Source organism: Marmota monax, unplaced genomic scaffold, assembly GCF_021218885.2.
Source record: "Marmota monax isolate L192 unplaced genomic scaffold, Marmota_monax_Labrador192_F-V1.1 WCK01_AAM20220418_F8-fsc00077, whole genome shotgun sequence".
In the NCBI taxonomy this organism is placed as follows: domain Eukaryota; kingdom Metazoa; phylum Chordata; class Mammalia; order Rodentia; family Sciuridae; genus Marmota; species Marmota monax.
The window spans coordinates 3,648,563-3,671,749 of record NW_026694610.1 but is presented as its reverse complement, the minus strand read 5'-3'; the positions used below and the strand labels follow the sequence as shown (position 1 = coordinate 3,671,749).

The window sequence follows — 23,187 nt, the reverse complement described above, 5'->3', positions numbered from 1 at the left end:
ACTGGATTGCATTGCTTATTGTTCACTCTGTTTTTCTGTTTACTTTCTCCTTATGACCAGAAATGTTGATTTCTGATTAATTATAATTAATATCTAAACAAAATGTATCTAAACAAAATGTTAAATTAATAAAAACTACAGTCAATTCTAAGACAAGCAGCACGCACACATAGGGGATCATGAATGCATATTCTAAACGAGTGCATGTCTAAAGTTTGTGCCCAACTATATCATTAATGCATGTCTAAAGTTTGAGAAATTCTGGACTTGGAAACTTTTGCAATAAGAGTAATGAAGGTTTAGACCAGATTAGGATCATGGAAGTGGGAATAGAGAAGAAGAAAAGAAAGCTCTGAAAATTCCTTCTCCCGTTTCTTTACTTTTTTTTTAAATTCAGGTCAGGGCTGGGGATGTGGCTCAAATGGTAGCGCGCTCGCCTGGCATGAGTTCAGCCCGGGTTCGATCCTCAGCACCACATACAAAAAAAAAACCAGAAGATGTTGTGTCCACCAATAATTAAAAAATAAATATTAAAAAAATTTCTCTCTCTCTGTCTCTCTCTTTAAAAAAAATTCAGGTCACATTCTTTTTTTTTTAAAAAAATATTTTAAGCTATAGATGGACACAATATCTTTATTTTATTTATTTATTTTTTTTATGTGGTGCTGGGAATTGAACCCAGTGCCTCACACATGCTAGGCAAGTGCTCTACCACTGAACCACAATCCCAGCCCACCTTCTCCCACTTCTTAGGATGCTTTTAGCTGCAATAATGGAAAACTTAAAAGGACTCATGCAATACTATGAATTTATTCTTTCATATATCAAGAAGACCTGTGGTAGGGTGGCTCCAGAATTGGTTATCAGAGCTTCCTTAGCATCAGTAAATGCTCAGCTTCCATTTATCTTCCAACCCCAGCAATCAGGCTTTTCCCATTGGCTCCAAGACGGATGATGTGGTTCCAGGAATCCCATTTCAACATAAGGTGTTTTCAGTGCAACAAGAAGACATCTCTTCTTGAGCTGAAGAGTAAAGTAGAGAAGCTTTCCCTGAAGGCACCGCCACCAAAAGATTTTACTTCAGGATTCATTGGCCAAAAAAGTACCACATATTCATTCCAAAACTAATTAATGCAAAGGAAAATCAAATGGTTGTAGACTAAATATGAGTGATTCTCTACGCTAAAGACAGAGATCCTTTTCTCTATGATGGAATTCTCAATAATAGGAGCTCTGTTAATAAATATGGTCAGGAGGCAGTTGTCTTTTACAACTACCGAGAGAGCTGCAGGTTTACTCCCAATGCCAGTGGTTTTGAAAATTCCTCAGATTCACTCTTGCATAGAAGTGGGAAGTTCCTAAGGCTTGAGTTTTTTTATTTCTAAAACTTCTACTTTGCTCTTCTCTCCATGTGTTGAATTAAGGCAGAACGAAATACTTCCACTGCAAAGTCAACTTCTGGCTTAGTGATGCACATTGGGGGTGCGATGCGGAAGGTCTGGGAAGACAGGAAAATAGAGCAACAAATCATCAGAGAATCAAATGGCTTTGAGGAAAATGCACTAAACTAAGACTCCCACATTGTTTTTATGACATTTCTTACATTTCTCTCATATCTCCTTCTCCTTCTTCCAGAACCATCTCAAAGTGTTTTTCTTTTTGTCATCTGTCCACTTCCTTGTCTGTCTACCACCTTTCCTGAAATCTTGAGTGCCTCTCTATACTCAATTACTGCCATCACCAAGGTGACCTCCCTCTATGTGTATAGAACCCAACCAATTAGCTTCATTTTTCTGATGGACCAAGCTCTCAGAACTTTCATCTCCATTTCTCTGCATTCACTCACACCCAAAACCAATGTCATGAGCCTTCTTTTCACCAGAATAACCCAATTTCGGATTCCCATTTATACCTATCCTTTTCACCCCGAGCCCCAGTCTCCTCATCCCTTCATTATCTTCAGGTCTTCTCCCCACTCAGATCTCTTCCTTTCATTCCTACCCAGCCTGGAGCACACAGTTGACTGAAGTATGCTCTCACCTGCCCTTTCAGTTTGCTTGCATTTCCACCTTTATGCTGCTAATACCCACATGGCCCAGTCTCAGCCTGATTAAAGCTATAACTGAACTGCTTTCCTCCAACTCACATGACTGAGAAGTGTTAAGGAAGTCACAGAGCATGCCTGATGACACCACCAGATATCCAGGGTCTCCAGTGTCTCCCCATCTCTGAGATTTTTATTGACCTCCGCCAATTTTCTCTCTCATTCTAAACCTCCAATATCCTTAATTTTCTTTCTCCACTCCTATGCTTTTCATTTTATTTTATAGACAACCATGCCTCATAATTCTTGGAGAAAATTGAAGCTGCCAAGCAAGACCTTTCTATAAACTTGTTTGCTCTGACAGCCATCTATATCCTTTTCCAAAGGTTCAGAGAAGGAGATGTCCTTACTGTTTGACTCCAAATCATCTGTCTGTGCCCTGGACCTTGGACACTCCCATAACTACCACTCCAGAAACACTCCTGGGTTCTCTTGCATCTATCATTTCTTTTCAACTTCAACTTTCCCTCAGCTTCTAAACTAGTAGGCTTAAAGCTCTCTCTCACAATCCAAATCCAAATCACAACAAATAACCATCTGAGGTGATTCCTGGTCCCCTCTAGCTACAGTATAGGTATTGTCCTCCTCCTTTTATTCAAACATATTAGAAAGATGGGTTGATGCCTATTGGGCATTAGTTTTCACTTCACATCCCAATTCCAATCCCATCCACATCCCAGTCCACGTTAGTTTGCTTTCTGTTCCTGTAACTTTCTGACATCACTGGACTAAAATCAACTGGAGAATCCATTGGGCATTTCTTGCTCTTATCCTTCCTGTCCACTTCATGTTTTGGACCTTCCTTTTTCCTGAACCTCTCTACTCTCTTGCTTCCACTCTCTTCTAACCTTCTTCATGCTGTCTGCCCCTTTCTGTCTCTGTCTGGGCACCTTCCCCTTTTGCCGTCAAATGGTGGTTTTACCACACCTCACTGTGCCTATCACCTAGACACTGGCTTCCTGTATGATGTCCTGATCCTCTCTCACCACTTAGATGCTGAAATTCTCAGCTGTGGTCTTCATTTTAGCCCTGCAGACTTGACTATAGCCAGATGTTCACAAGCTACTGCAAATGGAGCATGTTCAAGGATGAATTCATTCAGGTCCACCTGAACCAAGTCAGAATTCCAAAATTATCCTTCGAATGTCTCCTCTGTCCTTTCAACCACTGCTCAAGTTCAAACAGCATCCTAAGCCACACCCCCTGTATTCCACACTCCCTGAGTCCAGTTTTATCACCTTAGGTTTATTCCTATCAGAGGAGAGATTCAGAAATCAGACTGCCAGGCTCTGAATCTTCATTCTTCCACTTACTAGCTATATGACTTGGGCAATTAACCTCTCCATGCCTCTTTTTATTTATCTGTACAACAAGGATAATATTAGTATTATTTCCTAGGCTTTTTGAGGTCATTTCATGAGTTCATACAGGGAAAATGTTGAAAACAGCCCCTGGTCATTGGTAAACAGTCTGCTAGTCCAAAAGGCTAACCGTTGTCTTCCTCTAAACACTTCTTTTTATATTTGAAGTTGAGTTCACCAGATTGCATTGCAATTTTCTGTTTATATGTTTTTCTCTCCTATCAACTTCATGAAGGAGGGACCAGCCTTACTTATCATTATATCTTCAGTTTTCAGCATATCACCTGCTGCTTAGGGCTTAATAAATGTTGGCCAAGTAATGAAGGAATAGCTAAGTAAGTGAACAATTGTTTCATGTCTTTATAACTCACATAGCTGAGAATTTTAATAATTAAGTTTTGTTATCTAATTTATACAAAACAAATATTTAGAGTTTATTTAGAGGTCTTGACTGATAGCTTGAATTTTCTCTGGAAAGTATGAGGCAAGAAATGGATATGTCAGTAGGAGGCAGGAATGGACCAGGGAAACTGGCAGAAATGAGAAATGTTTGAAATTGTCAGAGACACTGAGCTCCAATTAGATAGGAACAAGAAGTTCTGGTGTCCTATTGTGCAATTGGTCAACTATAGACAATAATTCATTGCATATTTTAAAAAGCTGCAAGAAAGAATTTTGAATATTCTCACCACAAAGAAATGATAAATGGGGCTGGGGATATAGCTCAGTTGGTAGAGTACTTGTCTCACATGTACAAGGTCCTGGGTTCAATCCCCAGCACCACACACACAAAAAAAGATAAATGAGGTGATATATATGCTTACCCTTGTTTGGACATTACACAATGTATATAGATACTGAAATATCAGATAGTACCCCACAAATAAGTATAATTATTATGTGACATATTTTTTTTTAATGGGCAAGAAAGATGATAGAGCACAAGAACAAATTAGGGGAGCTGGACATTACTCTTACTCTTAAATCTTTGCCTGGTGGCCATCCTTGGTGTGGGACCTGTCAGTGTGAGGGATTTAGGGACAGATCATGTAGCTCATAGTAGCAGTATCTCAATGAGCAGCTCAGGGGGCAGGTCCTGACTGTGAAGCTGAGATTTGGCTTTTCCAGGAAGAGAGAGGGGAAAGAGCTCCATTTCTGATTTTCCCAGCCAGAGTTTGAGGGCACTGGCCGTATCTGGTCTTGAGTACCGCACTAGGGACCATGCCCAGTAGGTCCCCCACCTCTTCTGCAGGGATCAGTTGGGACTTCCAAGGCTGTTAGGTGGCTCCCTGCCACAATGGTCACTTGCTTTGTGAGCAAGTTCATAAAGTCAGAACTCAGGGCTGAGTCAATGTTGGCTAGGATTTATTTAACAGGAGTTAAAACTAACTCATAAGTGAGACAAGCTGTATATTGCATGACTGTTAGATCTCTACCATTCTCCATACCGTTAATTATGTGGGCTGGCTGTACATCTTAAGCTTGCCAGTATCTTCTTCCTGCAGAACCGCGATAACCAAACCATTTCACTACAGCGCCCTCTCGTGGCCACAGGGAGGAGTAACTGCCCCTTTTGAGAATGCCTGAGCAGTCTCCTTTGAGCCTACAGTCCTGAAGAAAAGCCACCTGCAATGGCATCTCAGGGATATACCTACCTAAAAGGACAGTTAAACATCAGCCTTTCTCTTACCTGAGAAAAAATGCCGCCTCTTCCCACTATGAGACCCATGTTTTTGCAGTCCTCATGGATTTGACTTACTTCTTGAGGAGGAAGGGGCTGGCGGCTCATCTGTGAAAACATTTTTAAAAGTTTCCTAATTGGTGTTTGCATGGTTAGAAGAACTATTTCCCAACAGGGAGAAAACAAAACAAAAGGAAAGCAATGAATGAGCCTGTAATTAAATAAAGCTGTTAATTCGCTGAACCAGATTTTTGGAGGGTATTATTAAAAATATTTGTCTTTATTCCACTTCATCCCAAATTCCCAAGAACAAGATGAAATTCCATACAGATAGCCAGCGAATCTTGGCTCTGCTAATGGCTACCTTGGGAGTCTGGTTCCTCAATAACTGAATTTGGAGTCTGTTTTATTTATGTTGAAATCCTTCTCAACTCTTCCCTGTGTTCTGTCCATGCAAAGAGCGCATTTCAAAGTCCAGGAAGTGGCTCAACAGTTGCTCAAGGGCACCAGCAGCCCAAGTGCTCCCCCGGGTCCTGGCATGGCCAGGAAGCTGGGGTGGGACCATTGTGTCCTCATCTTTCCTGCTTGTGGAATTTGCTTCCCCCCACCCCCACCCACAAGACTTCATCTTCAGCGGGAGGAAAGGTACACCCTTCAGGGCCCCAGAGGCTGTGTCAGATATCTAGGTAACTGATGTTGTTGCTCCCCTGTGTGGGGGCTCAACGCGTCAATTCCCTTTGGTGACAGCAAGCTTCAGCTTGCATTGTTTCTCTGTATCTTCTGTTTCATCTGTGAGCATAAATATCTCCCTCTAATTATGTTTTATTTTTAAGTCTGATTTTATGTCTCTTACATAAAAGCCTATCACAGTACAAATACTTGGGATTCACCTTAGGCCAAATCAGAATATTTGGGCTGGGCTTAGGATTTGTATTTAACAGATGCTGCTCAGATGGCCGGGCAAGGAACTGCTCCATTCCTCCTCCATTGCTGCCCTGGCTGTCTGGTTTTAGGTACATAAAACATGATCCTTGCTCCTGACAGCCCCTGCAGGTAGAGAAGGGCTCCTTCCACGTCCATGGTCAGTTTTATCATTCTCAGCACTTCCTATCTGCCCTCCTATGTGCTTTGGTGTCTATTTTCTTCTCCCCACTGCCTCTTGATACAGCCCTTTCCGAAAATTCTCTATTCCTTGTAAGGTGTATCTTTTTTTTTCTTCATTTTTTTAAGTTGTAGATGGACTCAATATATTTATTCATTTATTTTTATGTGGTGCTGAGGATCAAACCCAGTGCCTCACTCATTTGTGGCAAGTACTCTACCACTGAGCTATAGCCCCAGCTCAGGGGTCTGTATCTTACTATGCAATGTGTCTGACTTCCAAGGGCCCCTTTTGTTTGCATATTTTAAAATTTGTCTTAAAGTTTTATGAAAAGAAAAGTAACATTCCAACTTTCAGATTATTGGTAATGGAGTATCTGGGATGGGAGAAAAGACTAAGATCTTCTCTTCGAATTCCAAATTTCACAATGCATTCTTGCTTGCCCCTGAGGTTTTCATTTATTGGAGAGGGAAGACTAAGATAATTGAGTGTTAAATTGCGAGAACTGGAGAAAAGTTAAGTGAGATTTGAAGGAACAGAGATCAGAGGGGCCAGCATTATTGGAAAGGCTTGGGTTGGTGGAGGCCTTGCTCAACTTTATGGATCTGTAAAGATGGAGTTTGTCTGGCCTCACCCCAACATTGGTCTGGACCAGACCTCCTTATTTCCTTTCCATCTTACCCCACCCCAACCTTGACAGCTATGACTAATTGAAAATCTTGTCTGCATTCCACAAGGACAGGCAGGGCCAGAAACTGCAAGTGACAGGGCAGCCTGCTCAGGCCTTCATGTTCATGCTTGTGTCTCAATTGCTTGAAAACAAAGTAGGCACATAAGTAATTCAACTTCTTGTTGGATGCAGAATGTAGCTTTAGGCATCCGTTTTTATCTCTTTGGGTTTTTACTTTTTTTTTTTGACAAATCTGTACTGAAACAATTATAAGAATAATACATGATTTTTTAAAAAAATTCCATGGTAAAAGTGCAGGAAGCAATACTGAAAATTTTTCTCTCCCTCTATTCTATGCCTAAGGACATAAAAAAAATTATGCAATTTTATTTTAATAATTATAATATATTTTGGACATCTTTCCATGTAAGTATATTTGGACATAGTCTTAAAACTTACCTAGTATTTCACTGTTTGCCAGTTATATGTCCAATCTCCTATTATTGGGCATTTAGGTTGTTTCTAATTTTTCATGATTATAAACAATGCAGCAAACATCCATATTCAAATACATCTTTATATATTTTTGTATTTTTAGGACACATTTTTGGAAGTAGAATTGCAAGACCAAAAGTCTAAACATTTAAAATTTTGATAGTTACAAACAAATTGCTGTCCAAAGAACTGCACCAATTTACATTCTAACCAAGTGTATGAGAGGTGGGAATATCATCCTGGATTATGCTGGCTAGCACTATAGCAGAGTTATAATTACACGAATGTGGTCAGAGGCATTGCGGGAGGCTAAAATCAATCCACAAAGCACCTACCACATGTTTTGTTTCCTGGCCGCAAAATTATTAAAGAAAATAAGATATTTAAACAATAAAAACTAAGTTCATACATGGTTTATGCCATAGATTGAAATGTTTCTGCCACCAAACCCCAGTTCATATGTTGAAACCTAATTCCCAGTGTAATAGTATTAGCAGATGGGCCTTCAGGAGGTGATTAGGTCATGAAGGTGGAACCCTTATGAGTGAAATTAGTTCCCTTATGAAAGGTCAAGAGAGTTCCCTTGCCCCTTCTGCCACATGAGGTTTCAGAAAGAAGGTGGCCATCTATGAACCAAGAAGTGAACCATAACCTAATATTGATCTGCTGTCATCTTTATCTTGGACTTTTCAGCCTCTAGGACTTTGAAAAATGAATTTTTGTTGTCCATAAGACACTTAGTTTATGGAACACTGTCAGAGCTGTCCAAGATGGTGCAGAAGGTCTTTCCAAAGGAGCTCCTTTGTCAGGGAGTACTTGAGGAATTCTCTGAAGGATGGAGCCAATAGATGAGGGAGAAGATATGAAACTGGACCTTGTAGAAGACCAGGACTTCCACGGAAGAGGCAGAGAGGAGAGGTGACATTTGTGTGTAGGATAGTGAATGGCATTCAGGGGACAGAGAGTAGAACTAGGGAAAGGAGGAGCTGGGATTCTAATCTGGGTGGAGCCTGTGCTTAAAACTGATATATGGCAGAGGGAGGAGAAAAGGATTTCATTTTAAAGACACTGTTTAGGGAGTGGTTTCATTTTTCCCACACAAGGGTTTGAACATATTTCCACATCAAAACATGTATCTATGCCATTGGTATTAGGGATGTGCCACAATGTATCTCTTTTGTATCAGTGGCCATTTGAGAAGATTCTGATGTTTTACTGTGAAAGTTGTCATGAACATCTTTGTTCATGTGACTATGAGCACACAGAAATTGGGTTTGGCATAATGACACACCTCTTCTTTTGTTGGGTTTACCTCTCTTGAGTCTAGACTTGAATTTAGATATCTTGCATGGAGTTCATGGGGTGAGAACTAGGGTGGACTCAAAACAATCTGGTACTGGGTGACCAGCTGAAGATAATAAGTACGATGTGGCTCATGAACCAGAGGGCTCTGCCTCAGGTTACTTTATTTCAACTCTATTTAACTATCCCAGCTTTCTACTGACTATTAATGAAGAGTCTTATGTCTATGGTGTGAATTGAGAATCAGTACTTTTAAAGTAGAAGGGTATGGTTAAGACCAAATAACAAGGAATCAGTTGCCCACTTTCTATATTGTGGACAAAAGTTAGGGCTATGAGATTGTTCTGGGAACTCCTTGCCCTGTCAAGATTCCCCGCCTCTTCTCTCCATACAGCATCCCATTCTTGTTTTAGGGAGAAAAATCACAATTTCCTAGTGGCATGGACTCTAGTGTCGATGAGATCTGCATGATCTGCTAGCATTTTGTTCATAGTCAATACTACCTCCCTATCTCTGAAGGGCTTCACTGAGTCTTGCTATCTATGTCACCCTCTCCTTCTCCCGAGAGTGAAAAAAGAGTGTGTTTTTAGCTGGTGCTTTCTACCTCCTGCTGGCACTGAGTAGCCACCAAGAGCACAGCAGATCAGAACCTACCTTGTCCTGCACCATTTCTATCCCTATCATGAGGCCCTTGCCTCGGACATCTCCAACAATGTCAAACTCATCCCGCAGCTTAGCAAGCTTCAGTAACATGTAGGTACCAACTTCTTGACAGTTTTCTTGTAGTTTTTCTTCTTCAATCACCTGTTGAGAAAAAGCCCCAAATGAGCTTATGTGGCCAAAGTTTCAAGATTGACTGAGAAGCACAGAGAGATAAATGTCTATGACCCTCTTACAGTAACCAGACACACCAAACCCAGAATGTCCAGTGTGGACACACCATGGATAACACAAAAAGATTTGCAGTAAGCAATTAAAAGGTCTCAGTGAAAGGGATGCTTCTCCCAAACACTCCCACTTTCAGGGGTGAGTAAGAGAAATTTAGGAGAGAATATAAGGCATGTGTCAGTGTGTCAGTAACATAGATTCCATAATCCAGAATTTCATTATGTCCAGGCTTTGCTGAACTAGGGTGCAGTGATAAAAAATATAAATGTTCTGAGGAAAGAAATTTCACAGGTGCTTTCTCTGCTGAGGGTTAGTGACCTTTGTCCTGCATCCTTCAGCCTGACCCAAGCTCTCATAGCCTAAGTGCCCCACCTTGGGACCCTGCCTTCTTTAGCTGAGCTGAGCCCTGTGTTTACCCAGAGCCAGGGCACCTGAAGATATTAAAGGATTTTCAACTAAGTTCTACCCCATAGCAGACACCTATGATTCTTGACAAGACACATGAAATATACTACTTCTACATTTAGATGATAGTAATTGCATGATTCCAGGCAAATCTTGACATTTTTAAAGACCTATTGGTTCACTTAAACCCTCTCTGCTTTCTAAATTGGTTGAGATGACACAGCACTAAAAAAAAAACAAAAAACAAAAAGAGTTAGCAGTGTAGAAAAAATAAAATAAATGACACATTTCTACCCACATTTTCTCATCTTGTAACTTAATCATCTTTGAAGATAAATCTTAAGTTAGCAAAATAGTTTTAACTTACTTATTTTTATTTCAAAGTACTTTTAAATTCAATTTTTCAAATAGGTAAATCATATTCATGTTTCAAAAATTTTAGAGTGTAAATGGGTAGATGGTAGAATGATTCACCCCAGTCAGTTTCCATTCCTACAAATTTAGGAACTTCTTAGACATTTTTCCAGAAATACATTATACTTATTTAAGCAAATGTTATTATGTATTTTTTAAAGGACTTTTTCTAAAAGGACATTTTCAAGAGGAAAATATGCTAATACAAGGCTAAATCAATGGTATAGGGATGAACAGTTGTTAATAGTACCTGAATTACCTAGTTGTAACCACATAAAACTTAGTTTTTCATTATTTATAATAGTGAAACAAAAGAAAGGAAGAAAAACATACAATACAAGGCTAAAAATTAAGATAAAAAGATGGATAGAAGTTAGCAACTATCCATAAGACACTATATAGATAACATTGCCACCTGGCGAGGCAAATTCTTATACTTCCCACGTATGTGGGGTTTATTATGTATTATTTCTTATCTAATATACTTTAAGCACCCAAAGTAGAACTTAAAAAAGGGAGGAGGCAGAGTAACAGTTGGAAACCTAACTGAAGTTGATGAATATTTAATTAGCTCTTCACTTCAAGCAACATGTGAGTTCTGACATTGGGTGGTTTTCAAATAGATATTCTGTGAAATGTGCAATGTTGATGTGAGTGCTGGAACAAACCTCAAGCACAGCAGATCCAATGGTACAGGCCAAGGGGTTCCCTCCAAAGGTATTGAAGTGAAGCAGGCGTTTAGCCAAAGATCTGGCAATTTCTAGGGGTAGAAAATAAAAAGTGGATAGAGTGACACATTCCTACCTGTCACCTCCTAGCACACCACTGTGGTTATGTTTACTTGGGAAATGGCATCAGGGCTCATTCATTCATTATTCATCTAATAGGATGTTATGAACCCTAACCTAACCTCAATTGTGACTGTTTGGAGATTGTGCCTTTGAGAAGGCACCTATTGTAAAGGCTATGTGAAGATATAACAAGAAGGTGGCCATTTGCAAGCCAGGAAGAGAAGTCCCAACACAAACCAACCCTGTTGGCACTTTGATCTTGGACTTCTAGTCTTCAAATCTGTGAGAAAATCAGTGTCTGTTGTTTAAGAGACCCAGTGTGGCATTTTGTCTTATCAGCTTGAGCTAATACAGGGGATAAAGAGAAAGAGCTTCCTTGCTCAATGAGAAGTTTAATAACAAAATTTATAATGTGTTGTTTGGGTGGGAAAGTACCTTGAAATTTTGGACATATTGGGAATTTTGTATAGAACCTTAAATTAGCTAAACCTGTATTTTTTCCCTGAGTTCTACTTGAGATAAAGTATCAAGAAAAAAAAACTCACATCAAAATCTAGTAACGTGATTCCAATTGTTTCAGAGTTGGTCATATTCATTGTACTTTACCTTCGATGACCATATTTTTGGACATGTACTCATTCAATAAACACAGTGAAATATCACAGGGGCACCTAATTAGTGGTTTACAAATGTGCTTACTATTGGTGGGAAATATCAATACAATGATTTTAAGAGCTTCAATAATCAATGGTTTATAAAAAATGACACATAGCAAAGCCTAGTTCCATGGAATATGTATTCTAACATTCATTTCATAGAATGTTCTGGGTAAGTGAGATTTTACTTGTACTTGACTGTTTTGTTCATTGGACATTTGAATGGAGAAATCTGTCTCTCCAACCTTGAATCACAAGTAATCACATAAGAATCTTTTTGAAGACTATGACTCTTAGAAGTTCCAGAGTTGGGTTTGTTTTGATTTTGCAGCACATTTTCCTATCCTTTGTCAGTGTGGTGGGACCCTGCATTCAATTGTGGGGAAGGGAGAATTAGTCTTCCCTAAAGCAAAAGGGCTGGCTTTTCCCCATCTGCCCCACAGTCTGGCAGACAGACTGTTTCTCTTTCATTTGCTTGTTAAATGCATCATGTAGTTCTGTGACTGCCTCCAACCCACATAAGTTTCTACCTGTATGCCTGATACCATTGCCAATGCGGGAGGGCCAGGAGCAAGAACAAACTTTTGGGGTCCTACCTGGAGTAGTCACAACTGCTGCCATGGGAAAGCCATTCCCAATCCCTTTTGCCATGGTGACAATGTCAGGCATCACATCATGGGTTTGGAAGCCCCAGAAGTGAGAGCCCAACCTTCCAAATCCTGTCTGTACCTGATGAAAACAGATGCAAAATCATTGGAAAACTTTTAAGGATTTTAAAAAAATCTGAGTCTTTATTTTTTTTTTTTCCTTTTCTTCTCCCTGCCCTTCTCCCTCCTTCTCTGCCCAGCTCATCCAGTTAATTCAGAAGTTGAACTTCTGTTATCTAGAAATTGCAGTGGTTTGGACTGAAAGTTGACCTTAGTTTTTTATGTGTCATGTCCTCTCTCTCTCTGGAAGATCCCTTTCCTGCTTCTTCATTTCACTAACTTCATGTCTATCAAAACCAGGCTTACTCATTATCTGGTCTAGTAAGCTTTTCCTGAGCTCCCACTCCAGGTACATGCCATCAGGACCTCTCACTGTGGACTTTCATCTCCACTGCACATGTCCAATAGCAGGGACCTTGCCTTATTCCTCCCCTATGCACAATGTCTAGCACAGTGCTTGATACAAAAAAGACACTTAATATTAGTAGAACGAATGAAGGGGTGGCAGAAATGCTTAATTGAATAAAGCCTGACAAATATCTCCATGAAAATTTTCTGACAGGGCTTTTCTGGTGAAGGTAAACTTGATCTCTTTCTGACTGTCTCTGTCTGTCTCCACACATGTATACACATGAACTTTGTTCAGGTAGGTCCTGGCTTAGTTTACCGGCAGGTTGGAGAAAGAGGATGAGCACTGCAAGTGGGGATTAGGTATAGAAGAAGCTCATTCTAATATGCAATTAAAAGAGCAAGTTTCTTTCTCAGGCTCCCTTCTTGTTTTCCCTACTCTCTCCTGGTCACTGCAACAAAGGCAGATTCCTGGGGTTATTCTTAGATGATACTAACCAGTGTAGGAGAAGGGCTTACATATAGGAGTCAGAAAGATCTGGGCAGAATCCTGAGTCTTTTACTTCCTAGCCATGGGCCTTTGGGAAAGCTGATTAATTGGCCCAAATGAGATACTGCAATGAAGCCTATACATTTTGTCTTTCTGCCTGTCTTCCTCTTTCACTTTATCTAGGAGCCATAAGTAGATGGTGTAAATGGTGAAATATTAAATTACTTGAACAATGAACAAAATTGTGCAGAGCAGTAAACCATGATTAGTCACTTAGGAAGAATCAATATTAAGACAGAGATGGATCACTCCCAGGCGAATAACCTCAAGTGCCTTCCTGGAAGTGGAGCAGCTGGGTCTATAACAGAGATAAGGTGGGACTCTGAATGTGCAATCTGCCTAAAAGCAGTTAATTTCAAATTCATTAGGACAGCCTTTAGGACAGGCCTTAAGGTTACCCTATGTGAGAGCAGCATCCAATTATATTCTTGAAAGACAGGAAACCACATCTCTTGAAAAATTCTGAAATTCTTATTTTCTTTGAATTCCTCCCACCTTCTCTCTAGTTGGTCCCACCATGGCAGCTCACTATGTGCTGATTCAGAGGCCAAAGTTCATCCACTTCCCTGGTGTAGCTAATTTCAAAATGATTGACTTTAGTTTTCTTTTGTGAATAGCGGGTGAACTTTATTCAGGTAGGTCCTGGCTTAGTTTACCGGCAGGTTGGAGAAGGGAGGATGAGCACTGCAGGAGGATCCTGGCCCAAGTCATGCTAGTACACTAGGGCAGCAGGACTCTGGGGGCATAACAGACACCTGGTACACGTAAAGAACAGGCATTTACAAAATCTCTGCCAAGGGACAGTGCAACATCCGTTGAATTTTTACTCAAAGAAAACTGTTCATGCACAGATGGTGGAACTGAAACAGGCATGAAACACAAGTTCTCCACCTGTCCTTGGTGGGTCTAGCTAGGTATTAGTGCAATCATTATTGCAGTGAGCTGGGAGGACATCCATGCCTGGTGGCCATTCTTTGGCTGTTTATCTCCTGGCTATTCTCAGATGACAAAAGTCTGTTTTATTTGATATGCTGTAATATGAGGTATAATCTCAGTAGATCCATCCTTTTAAAAACATGAGCTAGAACTCATACAGCCCATAAGTTTTATTGTCTTCAAAGTAGTTCTGTTGGGCATACTGTGTGCTTAATACAACAGTGCTATCTCCACTCAACTAGTTTGCAATTTTTCAAGAACTATTTTCTAAATGTCAGCAATAGAGGCACTTGACTGGATTATAATTTATAAAACTATCCTTTCCAGGCAAGTTCAGTCAAAAAAGTATATGCTGCCAGATTGGTTAATATTATTTTGGTAAAAATAATATTAATTTGGTAAAAATTAAGATGAAAATTTGGTTATGAGATAAAATTTCTTATATGATTTTCTAGTGTTCTTGTAGCAATCCCCAAAAAAGAATTAAAGAAAAAAAAACACATATAGTAATGGTAGCATAATCTATGCCTGTTAGTAACTTATTTGATAGACATCACCTTGGATGTTGATGTTCTATTGTACTTGTTAAACCAACCAACTAATCTACTAACAAACCAGCCAGCCAACTGGAAAGAAGCTTCCTTCATTTATGGTCACGCTCCCAAGTTTGTGCACTTGCTGCTTTCCTCCTGGAATTCCAAGGAGGATTTGAAGAGTTTTCTCTCTGTGACTGTCTTGTTCCCATTGCACCAAGTTACACCCTCGGATTGCTACTCACTTCATCGGCAATGCACACACCTCCCCTTTCTCGCACCAGCTTGAAGGCTTCCTTGAGAAACCCCTTTGGGTACTGGACAATGCCATTCACACCCTGCAAAAGACCAAACAAAGAAGACCTGTAACATCAGCATAAAGAACTTTCACAGTTTTAGAAAAAAGAAGATGAATCATTATCACTATTAACATGATAGTAATGCTAGCAGTGTTTTATTTTTTTAAACATTTAAAAAAATTTTTTTTCTAATTAGTTATGCATGACAGCAGAATACATTTCATTTCATTGTACACAAATGGAGCACAACTTTTCATTTCTCTGGTTGTACACAATGCAGAGTTGCACTATTTGTGCAATCATACATGTACCTAGGGTAATGAAGTCCATCTCATTACACCATCTTATCTACCCCCATGCTCCCTCCCTTCACCCCCTCTCCTTTGCCCAATCTAAAGTTCCTCCATTTTTCTCATGCCCCCTCCCACTGTTCAGCCTTTGAGAGAATGTTCAGCCTTTGGCTTTTGGGGATTGGTTTACTTTGCTTAGCATGATATTCTCCAACTCCATCCATTTACCTGCAAATGTTAGCAGTGTTTTAAACAGCCTGCAGAACTGTTCAAACTATGGGTGAGAAAAGGAGCCATTACTATTATGTCATGCTTTTTGGGGAAAGGAAAAAAACTTTATTCTTTTGTTAGAGTACAAGAAAGTAGAATAAGGGGATTTGGTGAAATTTAAGAAAACTCCCCCTGAAAATGTTGGGTGTTAAGCACATAAAAATCACTGGGGTTTCCTTATTCCTGAGAATTGTTGCAATTCAGTAGCTTTATGTATCTGTTCAGTGTGGGAATGGAGGAGATGGATCTTTAAAAAAGTTAACAGAAAACCAGAACATTATTTTTTAATTTAATTTTCTTTTTTTTTAAAGGGACCAAGACAATGAATTGAATCTGAAGAGAGATACAGCAATGGGCATTTAATTAATTTGAAATTGTTGAGCAAGTATGAGTTAAAATTCTCTGATAATGGGACACTGATCAACTAATGTGTACGGTTCTTATACCCACCTGAATTGGCTCTGCAAAAAATCCAGCAATTGACTTGGCCACAGAGGTGTTCAGAGTATCTTTGAACTGTTCAATATATTGCTCTTTAGCTTGGCAGCAGTCTGCAACAAATAAACACACAAACCACAGCATTTGAAGATTTGAAGAAGGCATCCAGAAAAATGGGGAAAAACAGAAAAGAAGCAGAAACAGGGTGAGCAAATTGGTTAGAGATCCTCATAAAATGGTAAACTAGGATATGAGGACATTTGTTTCTGTGTGAACCAATTATACTGATTAGAACAGCCATAGAGACATGAACAAACCACTTAAACAATTTCCATCTGGGGAAGAAATGCCTCATTTCTCAATGAGTCTGGTATAGCTAGCTATTTTACCTAAGGTTATCCATCCTCTCTAATGAATGCATTTAATTCCAATGTAATTGGACTATTTATTTGAAAATAACTCATTTACTTTTTATTACGACTTAATATGATGTACAGTTTTAAAGTACAAAATGTTTCTGTCTTCAGAGTTAGTTAATATCTCTGTAAAACAATTGGAATTCAGGCTATGGAGAATGTGCTAGAACCAGATAACTCGGTATCTGCTGTAGTCATGGACACTGGATCCTGTGCTGTTGTGTACACACCTTTTTTTCTTTAACTGAGGAAAGGAACTGTGCCTTATTAATTTTTAGAATCTGTGTCCAAACAAAAATGTGTCTGGTATACTGTAGTTGCTTAGTAAATTTTTAATGAATTAATAGGGAAATAAATGGTAGAAATTGTGATTGGTATGAGACATTGAGCAATTTCACATGAAAGTCTTTCTTCTAGGGAATAAAGTATCCTCTAAGTCCTTAACTCATTAATTTTCTTTTTGGCTGGATTCATCTGTGGATAAACCCACCCACTGAGTTTTAAATGCTAGTTTTTCTTTTTTATTACTAGAAGATATATTAGTTTTCAAAACTTGCATTTTCATTCCTTATAATTACTTATTCCCTACCCACAGTATATTTGATTTTCTCTAAATACATCAAACATATTCATCTTATTGTCTGTCTGACAGTAGTGTTGAAATATTCATGGGTCTTTTTCTTGATTGTGAAGTTTTGTTTCCTTGTACGTTAGTTGTTTTTGACTATGGGTATTTTACTTTCCTCCAGATTTCATTCGTGAGAATTCTGTGCAGCCTAGAATGGGTTAGATTTCTCCAGAGCATATTTGCGTTTGCAGTTCTTGGGCACACAGGTATTCCCAGCCTAAGAGTCCTCTCAATTATCAGCTTGAGGTAGTGACATATATAAAAAACCTGTGTATATGTCATGTGTCATTCTCATTCACCACCACCACCACCATCATCATCATCATCATCAATCATGATGATCAGCCAGTAGTTCAATTTTCAGTGATGATTACTACCAGGTCCTCTTCACTTCCATTAAACATGAGGATGAGAATCCTTGAAGATCTTTTTGCATGTGAGGAGTTGTTGGTGCATTTACTTCTAGTTGACCTACAAGGATGTGGCCTCTTAGGAATTCCAGCTCTGTGGCTGGAGAGCTTTCCCTATCCAATCCCTTCCTTTGTCTGGGCTCTGGACTTTGTCATCTCTGCCCTGCACTTCACAGAGCTATGAACACTGAAGTATAGGGTCCCCTAGGCAAAAGTATAGTACCCCCTAGGCAAAAGTATAGTACTCCCTCGGCAAAAGCTGGCTGCAGTACCCTGATGATCATTTTGGGTTTTTGAGAAATTTTTTGTTTGATTTTTTTTCTTTTTTTTAGAAATCACAAAATTACATATAAGAGGTTGTGAGGGGGAAGGGGGGGGAAACAAGGGAGAGAATTGAACAACAGCAGATGAGGTAGAGAGGGAAGATGGGAGGGGAGGGGAGGGGGGATAGTAGGGGATTGGAAAGGTAGCAGAATACAACAGTCACTAATATTGCCATTATGTAAAAACGTGAGTGTGTAACTGATGTGATTCTGCAATTTGTATTTGGGGTAAAAATGGGAGTTCATAACCCAATTGAGTATGAAAGATGATATATCATGAGCTTTGTAATGTTTTGAACAACCAATAAAAAAATAAAATAAAATTTAAGACACCTGTAAAATTTCAAAGACAAAACAAATTCTACTATCATATATAACTAAAAAGAACTAATAGAAATTAAAAGACATTCTCAAAGTTTAGAAATGAGGTATGGGTAAGAAAAATCTAAAATATGATTTTAACTTAGTAGTTCAATGTGTTACTAGTGGAGTACTTTAGGATTTTGAAAATGACCTTTAACCACATTTTACCCCCTTTAGATCGTTTTGACAGGTCTAGTAGAACAAGTTGTGAATTGTAAGAATACTTTAGCCCAAGAATCTCTCATGGATGGGCTGGGGCTGGGGCTGGGGCTGGGGCTCAGTGGTAGCACACTTACCTGGCATGTGTGAGGCACTGGGCAGTTCTCAACACCAAAAATAAACAAATAAAATAAAGGTCTATCAACAACTAAAAAATATATATTAAAAAAAGAATGTCTCATGAAGTATATTATACAGGTAGGTGGGAACATTTTTATCATTCTTCAGACTCATTTTATCTTTCATTTTTGTTGTTTTAAAAATAACCTTGATAGAAGAGAAAATAAGCTCTCCTAAATAAAGAATTTTCCTTTCTCCAAGTAAGAACTTGGTCTTGATGTGATTTCCCCACCCCCACCCCCACCAAAAAGTATAGAAAAGAGTAGTCTCTGAGTTCCCAGTTTTGCTAGTTTTAGTTTAATTACAGGTGTACTTTGGCTAGTGGAATATTTATTTCTTGGCTTATGTTTAAATAGGTTTAAAAGTAATGTACTTGAGTTTAGTTGTATAAAATTAAATAGGTTTTTGTATAAATAGGAACATTGACTGTCATAGGTGAGTTTAGAATATTATATGAAGTATTTTACTTGTATTAATCAAGTAATATTTGATTTTCAGAGACTTCTGAGAATTCTTACTTTTTTGAATCATGCTTTTACAGAGGGAGTGTTTTCATAATTTATCCTGGATTTTCATTTGATTTTACCTGGAGCTAACTCAGGCTATCATATTGCTACCAGCAGTGGTTTTCTACCTAACCTAAATGTCTAAAAAGTAATCATATTTACATTTCCACCATGCTTAAAGATGCTCAACATATTCCTGATGGGCATGACAGATGCTTCACTAGCTGTAAATTTTACCACATAGATAGGCATGAAATCCTGTGGGTAGGAGAGAACTTGAGGAGGGAGAAGACTGTCTAGGAGGGTTGCCCAAGCTTTGGAAGCCACCATCAGTATGTCGTCCCAGAAGGTGGGGACAACTAAGGGAACCGGTAAGGCGAGAGAGGAAGCCTTCTACTCTGGAATACTAAGGTCCCAGCTCAATTGCATCTATATGTGACTGAACATTCAGAATTTTTATCCATACTTTTAGTTTTGTCTTAGACAGCACCACAGCATCTCTGTGGTCAGCAGGAGGAATGCAGAGGGAGATGTGGATGGGGTGGGAGCCTCAGACCCTTGTCAGAGAAAGCAGACTGAGTGTGTACAGGGACATCACCACCTACCATTTACAACTTGCAGCCTGTCTCCTGATGGCTAGAGATATGGAAGGAAAACTGCCAACAATCCTCATCAAATGAAACCATGAATACATTGTATCCTTTAGCTCTTCATTAAAAAGTGGGAAAACACTACCTGACCTCAGATATCTTTTTTAGGGTACATGTGCTATTTGGGAAAGGTTGACTAAGAGAGCTACCTGATATCTTTGGTTGATGGAGGTTGGGGGTTGGGGATGTGAGGAAGGAGAAAAGGATATCAAATCTAAAAAATAGATTTTCAGCCCTACTTATGTCATTTTGATGAGAGAAGGGGACAAATAAATCTATGCTGAAATTCCTTTTTTTTTCTTTAGGAAAGGAAAACAGGGTTTTCCTTTGGGTGTTTTGGGTGACCCTAAAGAATGGATCAGACATATATTCAAAATACATAATTGGGAGATTTAACAAGCCCAGAGAAATTAGCAAAATCAACTCCAAAAGCTTAAATTTGGGGAAACTCATACAAGGGAAAGTTTTGCTTGAACTTATGCTAGACATTTCATGATCCACCCACACATTCAGTGATGAAAGGGGTCATCTACTGTGTTCATCTCTTTATTTCACACTTGCTTCATTGGTTCATTGCTGTAGCTCTAGGTCAGGCCACCTCTGGAGAGACTTGGTGCATTGGTGTCTCCATGACAACATCAAGGAGATGTGGCTGCTCTGCTGGATACAGCAGAGTGGCTGTGGGAGAGTCTATTTTAGTTGGTGGTACAGAAGGAGTTAAGCAGAGTCAGAAACCAAGAAAGAACAACAATTTTTAAGGAAAAGGAAGGTTTCCTTCCAAAAGGAGAATAAAATGATTAATATCAGGTTCAGGACATTGAGGGGGGCAGTGTGTGATGAGAGATGAATTTCATCTGGGTTACATCTGAAAGTTGGGGCTTTGGAATAAACCTCTGGAGAGAAAAAAAAAAATCCTGGGGAGAAAGAGTAAGAGAACGAAATCTATCACATAAAATCTACATTAGGTTCATGGAATGGCCCCTTATAAGTTGGGAATTGATGATTTAAACATAGCAGGGGTAAGTCTCTACCATAGCTGGCTCCTGTATGCATCCAGTGAACAAAGAGAAACTGAGAATTGGAACCATTTGTACTCAGAGCACTTATATGTTGGGATGCATCTGTGAATACACCAGTTTGACAACAAAGACCAAAACTTCTTGGGTTCTAAAGGCCCTAGAAGAGGGCATTTTGTATTTCAATCCTGTTTGAATATATGTGATCTGTCTTGTCCCTTGAAGATGAGTTAAAAAAGAAAAACTGACTTCAGATACACCAAAAACAGCTCAGAGAAGCAAAAATGTACATCTGTCACTATAATTTAGTCTCTAAATGCCACCAAAGAGATGACTATGGTGGCCTGGCATTTTCAAGCTGGTTTAGGGTAGAGCAGAAATGCTCAAAAAGGGAGGATGCAGGGAAGGAGAGAGATAAGGAAGGTAAGGTACAGAAGGAGGGAAGTGGTTGGCTCTTGAGGCTCTGTCTACTGGACTCTGCAGGTGGCTGTGCAAACAGACCTAGGTCTGTGCATTGCATCAAACTGATTTCATTTCTTTGTGCCATACAGATGCTATATACATGCCTGGCTTTACTTGTTAAAGCAAGTAAATTTTAAATTTAAGTTGCTATTCATCACCTTCCTTTATAGAAAACTTTATATGCCTCAATCTCATGAAGTGCTGTGTTTGGAGCAGAGGGAGAAGGTATTGCAAAGAAAGAGAAAACTGATGCAAAAGATGAAGATTTTGCTCATAGCTGGACATGGCAGTATTGGGAGTGGAATCTATGACTCTTAATTCAGTGCATCTCCTTAATACTTCTCCTCAATTATGGTTGGAACAGGAAATGTTTTTCAGCTTAGGTTCACCTTGCTGGTACATTAGAGTGAATGCGTGTGGTCATAGGGGTTGGGAGCACTGGCCTTTGGGATCAGAAGAGCTGACCTAGCCTATCCTTTTAAATCCTAGCTTTCCTACTTCCTACCTGTGGATCTTGGTTTCCTCATCTTTAAAATGGTGAGTTTGGGTGGTAGCTTTAAACTTCCTTGTGGTTTTAAACTCTGTGATCACAACATCTTATCTTGTTCCAGTGCTCATTCTTTCATCCTTCTTCTTCCCTTTTGCCATTATCCCAAAGGAATTCTAAGGTGACTGGGAAACTTCTTTCTTGAAGACTTCCACCTTGCATTCTTCCTCTCAACCCAGTGACTCATACCATTCCACTGAAGATCATTTAGCTGGAGTAATTAATTTTTCCCCTTAGCACTACTTAGAAGCAGCTATTGGAAATATACCAGTGATAAATCTGAGTCAGGGTTTGCTGACCAGCAAAGAGCAGGTGATGCTTCCATGTGTCCTCTCTTCAGATTAACCATAAGTAAAGAATAAAAATATAAATGTGATTAGTAACTCAATGTTTTCCTTGTGAGGATGCCTTTAAAACTTTTGCAAGAGGCATCTGCAGTCTTCAGGGATTGCCTCATGTTTTGACAGATGCTCTCACTTTGGCTGGCATTCTGGGTCCCTGGAGAACTTGACTGGAGTTTTGAGATTACCCAAAGTATACTTTTCCCTCCTCCTTTTTCCATTAAAAGTTGGTAAATAATCCTGCTGCCTTGTTTTCTTTTAAAATTGATACCAGAGTTATTGCTAACAGAGGTAACTTTTAATTAAGTTTAATTAAGTGCCAGGTGGTAATCTACTTTAAAGTGTAGCTCTGATAGCATGAGATGCTTTTCCTACATTTTCCAGATGGTAAGGTCGTGGTAGGCATGAGAAGCATGCATTCAACAAGGTGTCACTGGTTACTTTTTAGTTTTGTTTCCTTTGCTTTTTCCTTTCCCATTCCCATTTCTCTAAACTTGATTGCTCACTCAGGGACTGTTTTGCCCTTCTCCAAGCTCCTTGTCCCTCCTGTCCCTCTACTCCATCCCTTCCTTCCCGCCCAAATGGACCTGGTACACAGCTGCATTTCCTAATTGTTTGTGCTGGAGAATCTCGACAGTGGCTTCCTCCCCAAGGACCACGGAAAACATCTGGGCACATTGTCTGTAAATGACAAAAGAAGGATTTTGGTAAAACATGAACACAAGACAGCCAATTTGGAGGAGCAGATGGTTGCATTGAAGGCAAGAGGGCTTCTTAATTTGATATTGAAATTTCTTCCTCACTTCTTCCTTACTAAGGATGAAAATCTAATATTATGCTTTGAAGAGATTTTTTTTTTTTTCTTGGAAATCACTTATGCGGGCACTCTACAAGGAAAACTGATTACAATGTCAGTCTAGAAACAACTTTCTCAAGGGTTTGGTGG

The 23,187-nt window shown here is 39.3% G+C and overlaps 1 protein-coding gene across 2 annotated transcripts in view; it reads right to left on the bottom strand.

Annotated features, from left to right (window-relative positions):
• Nucleotides 1-791: 791 nt before the first annotated feature.
• Nucleotides 792-23,187, bottom strand: part of Agxt2 (alanine--glyoxylate aminotransferase 2) — a 35,521-nt gene continuing 13,125 nt past the window's right edge. For both annotated transcript variants that reach the window (XM_046422300.2, XM_046422301.2), the window contains exons 7-14: nucleotides 22,829-22,922; nucleotides 16,253-16,353; nucleotides 15,189-15,281; nucleotides 12,466-12,598; nucleotides 11,091-11,182; nucleotides 9,370-9,519; nucleotides 5,156-5,254; nucleotides 792-1,498 (exon numbers count right to left, since the gene is read on the bottom strand). In XM_046422300.2, coding sequence (XP_046278256.1) covers nucleotides 1,391-1,498; nucleotides 5,156-5,254; nucleotides 9,370-9,519; nucleotides 11,091-11,182; nucleotides 12,466-12,598; nucleotides 15,189-15,281; nucleotides 16,253-16,353; nucleotides 22,829-22,922 — 870 coding nt within the window. In that variant the 3' untranslated portion in view covers nucleotides 792-1,390. The remainder of the gene's footprint in view (nucleotides 1,499-5,155; nucleotides 5,255-9,369; nucleotides 9,520-11,090; nucleotides 11,183-12,465; nucleotides 12,599-15,188; nucleotides 15,282-16,252; nucleotides 16,354-22,828; nucleotides 22,923-23,187) is intronic.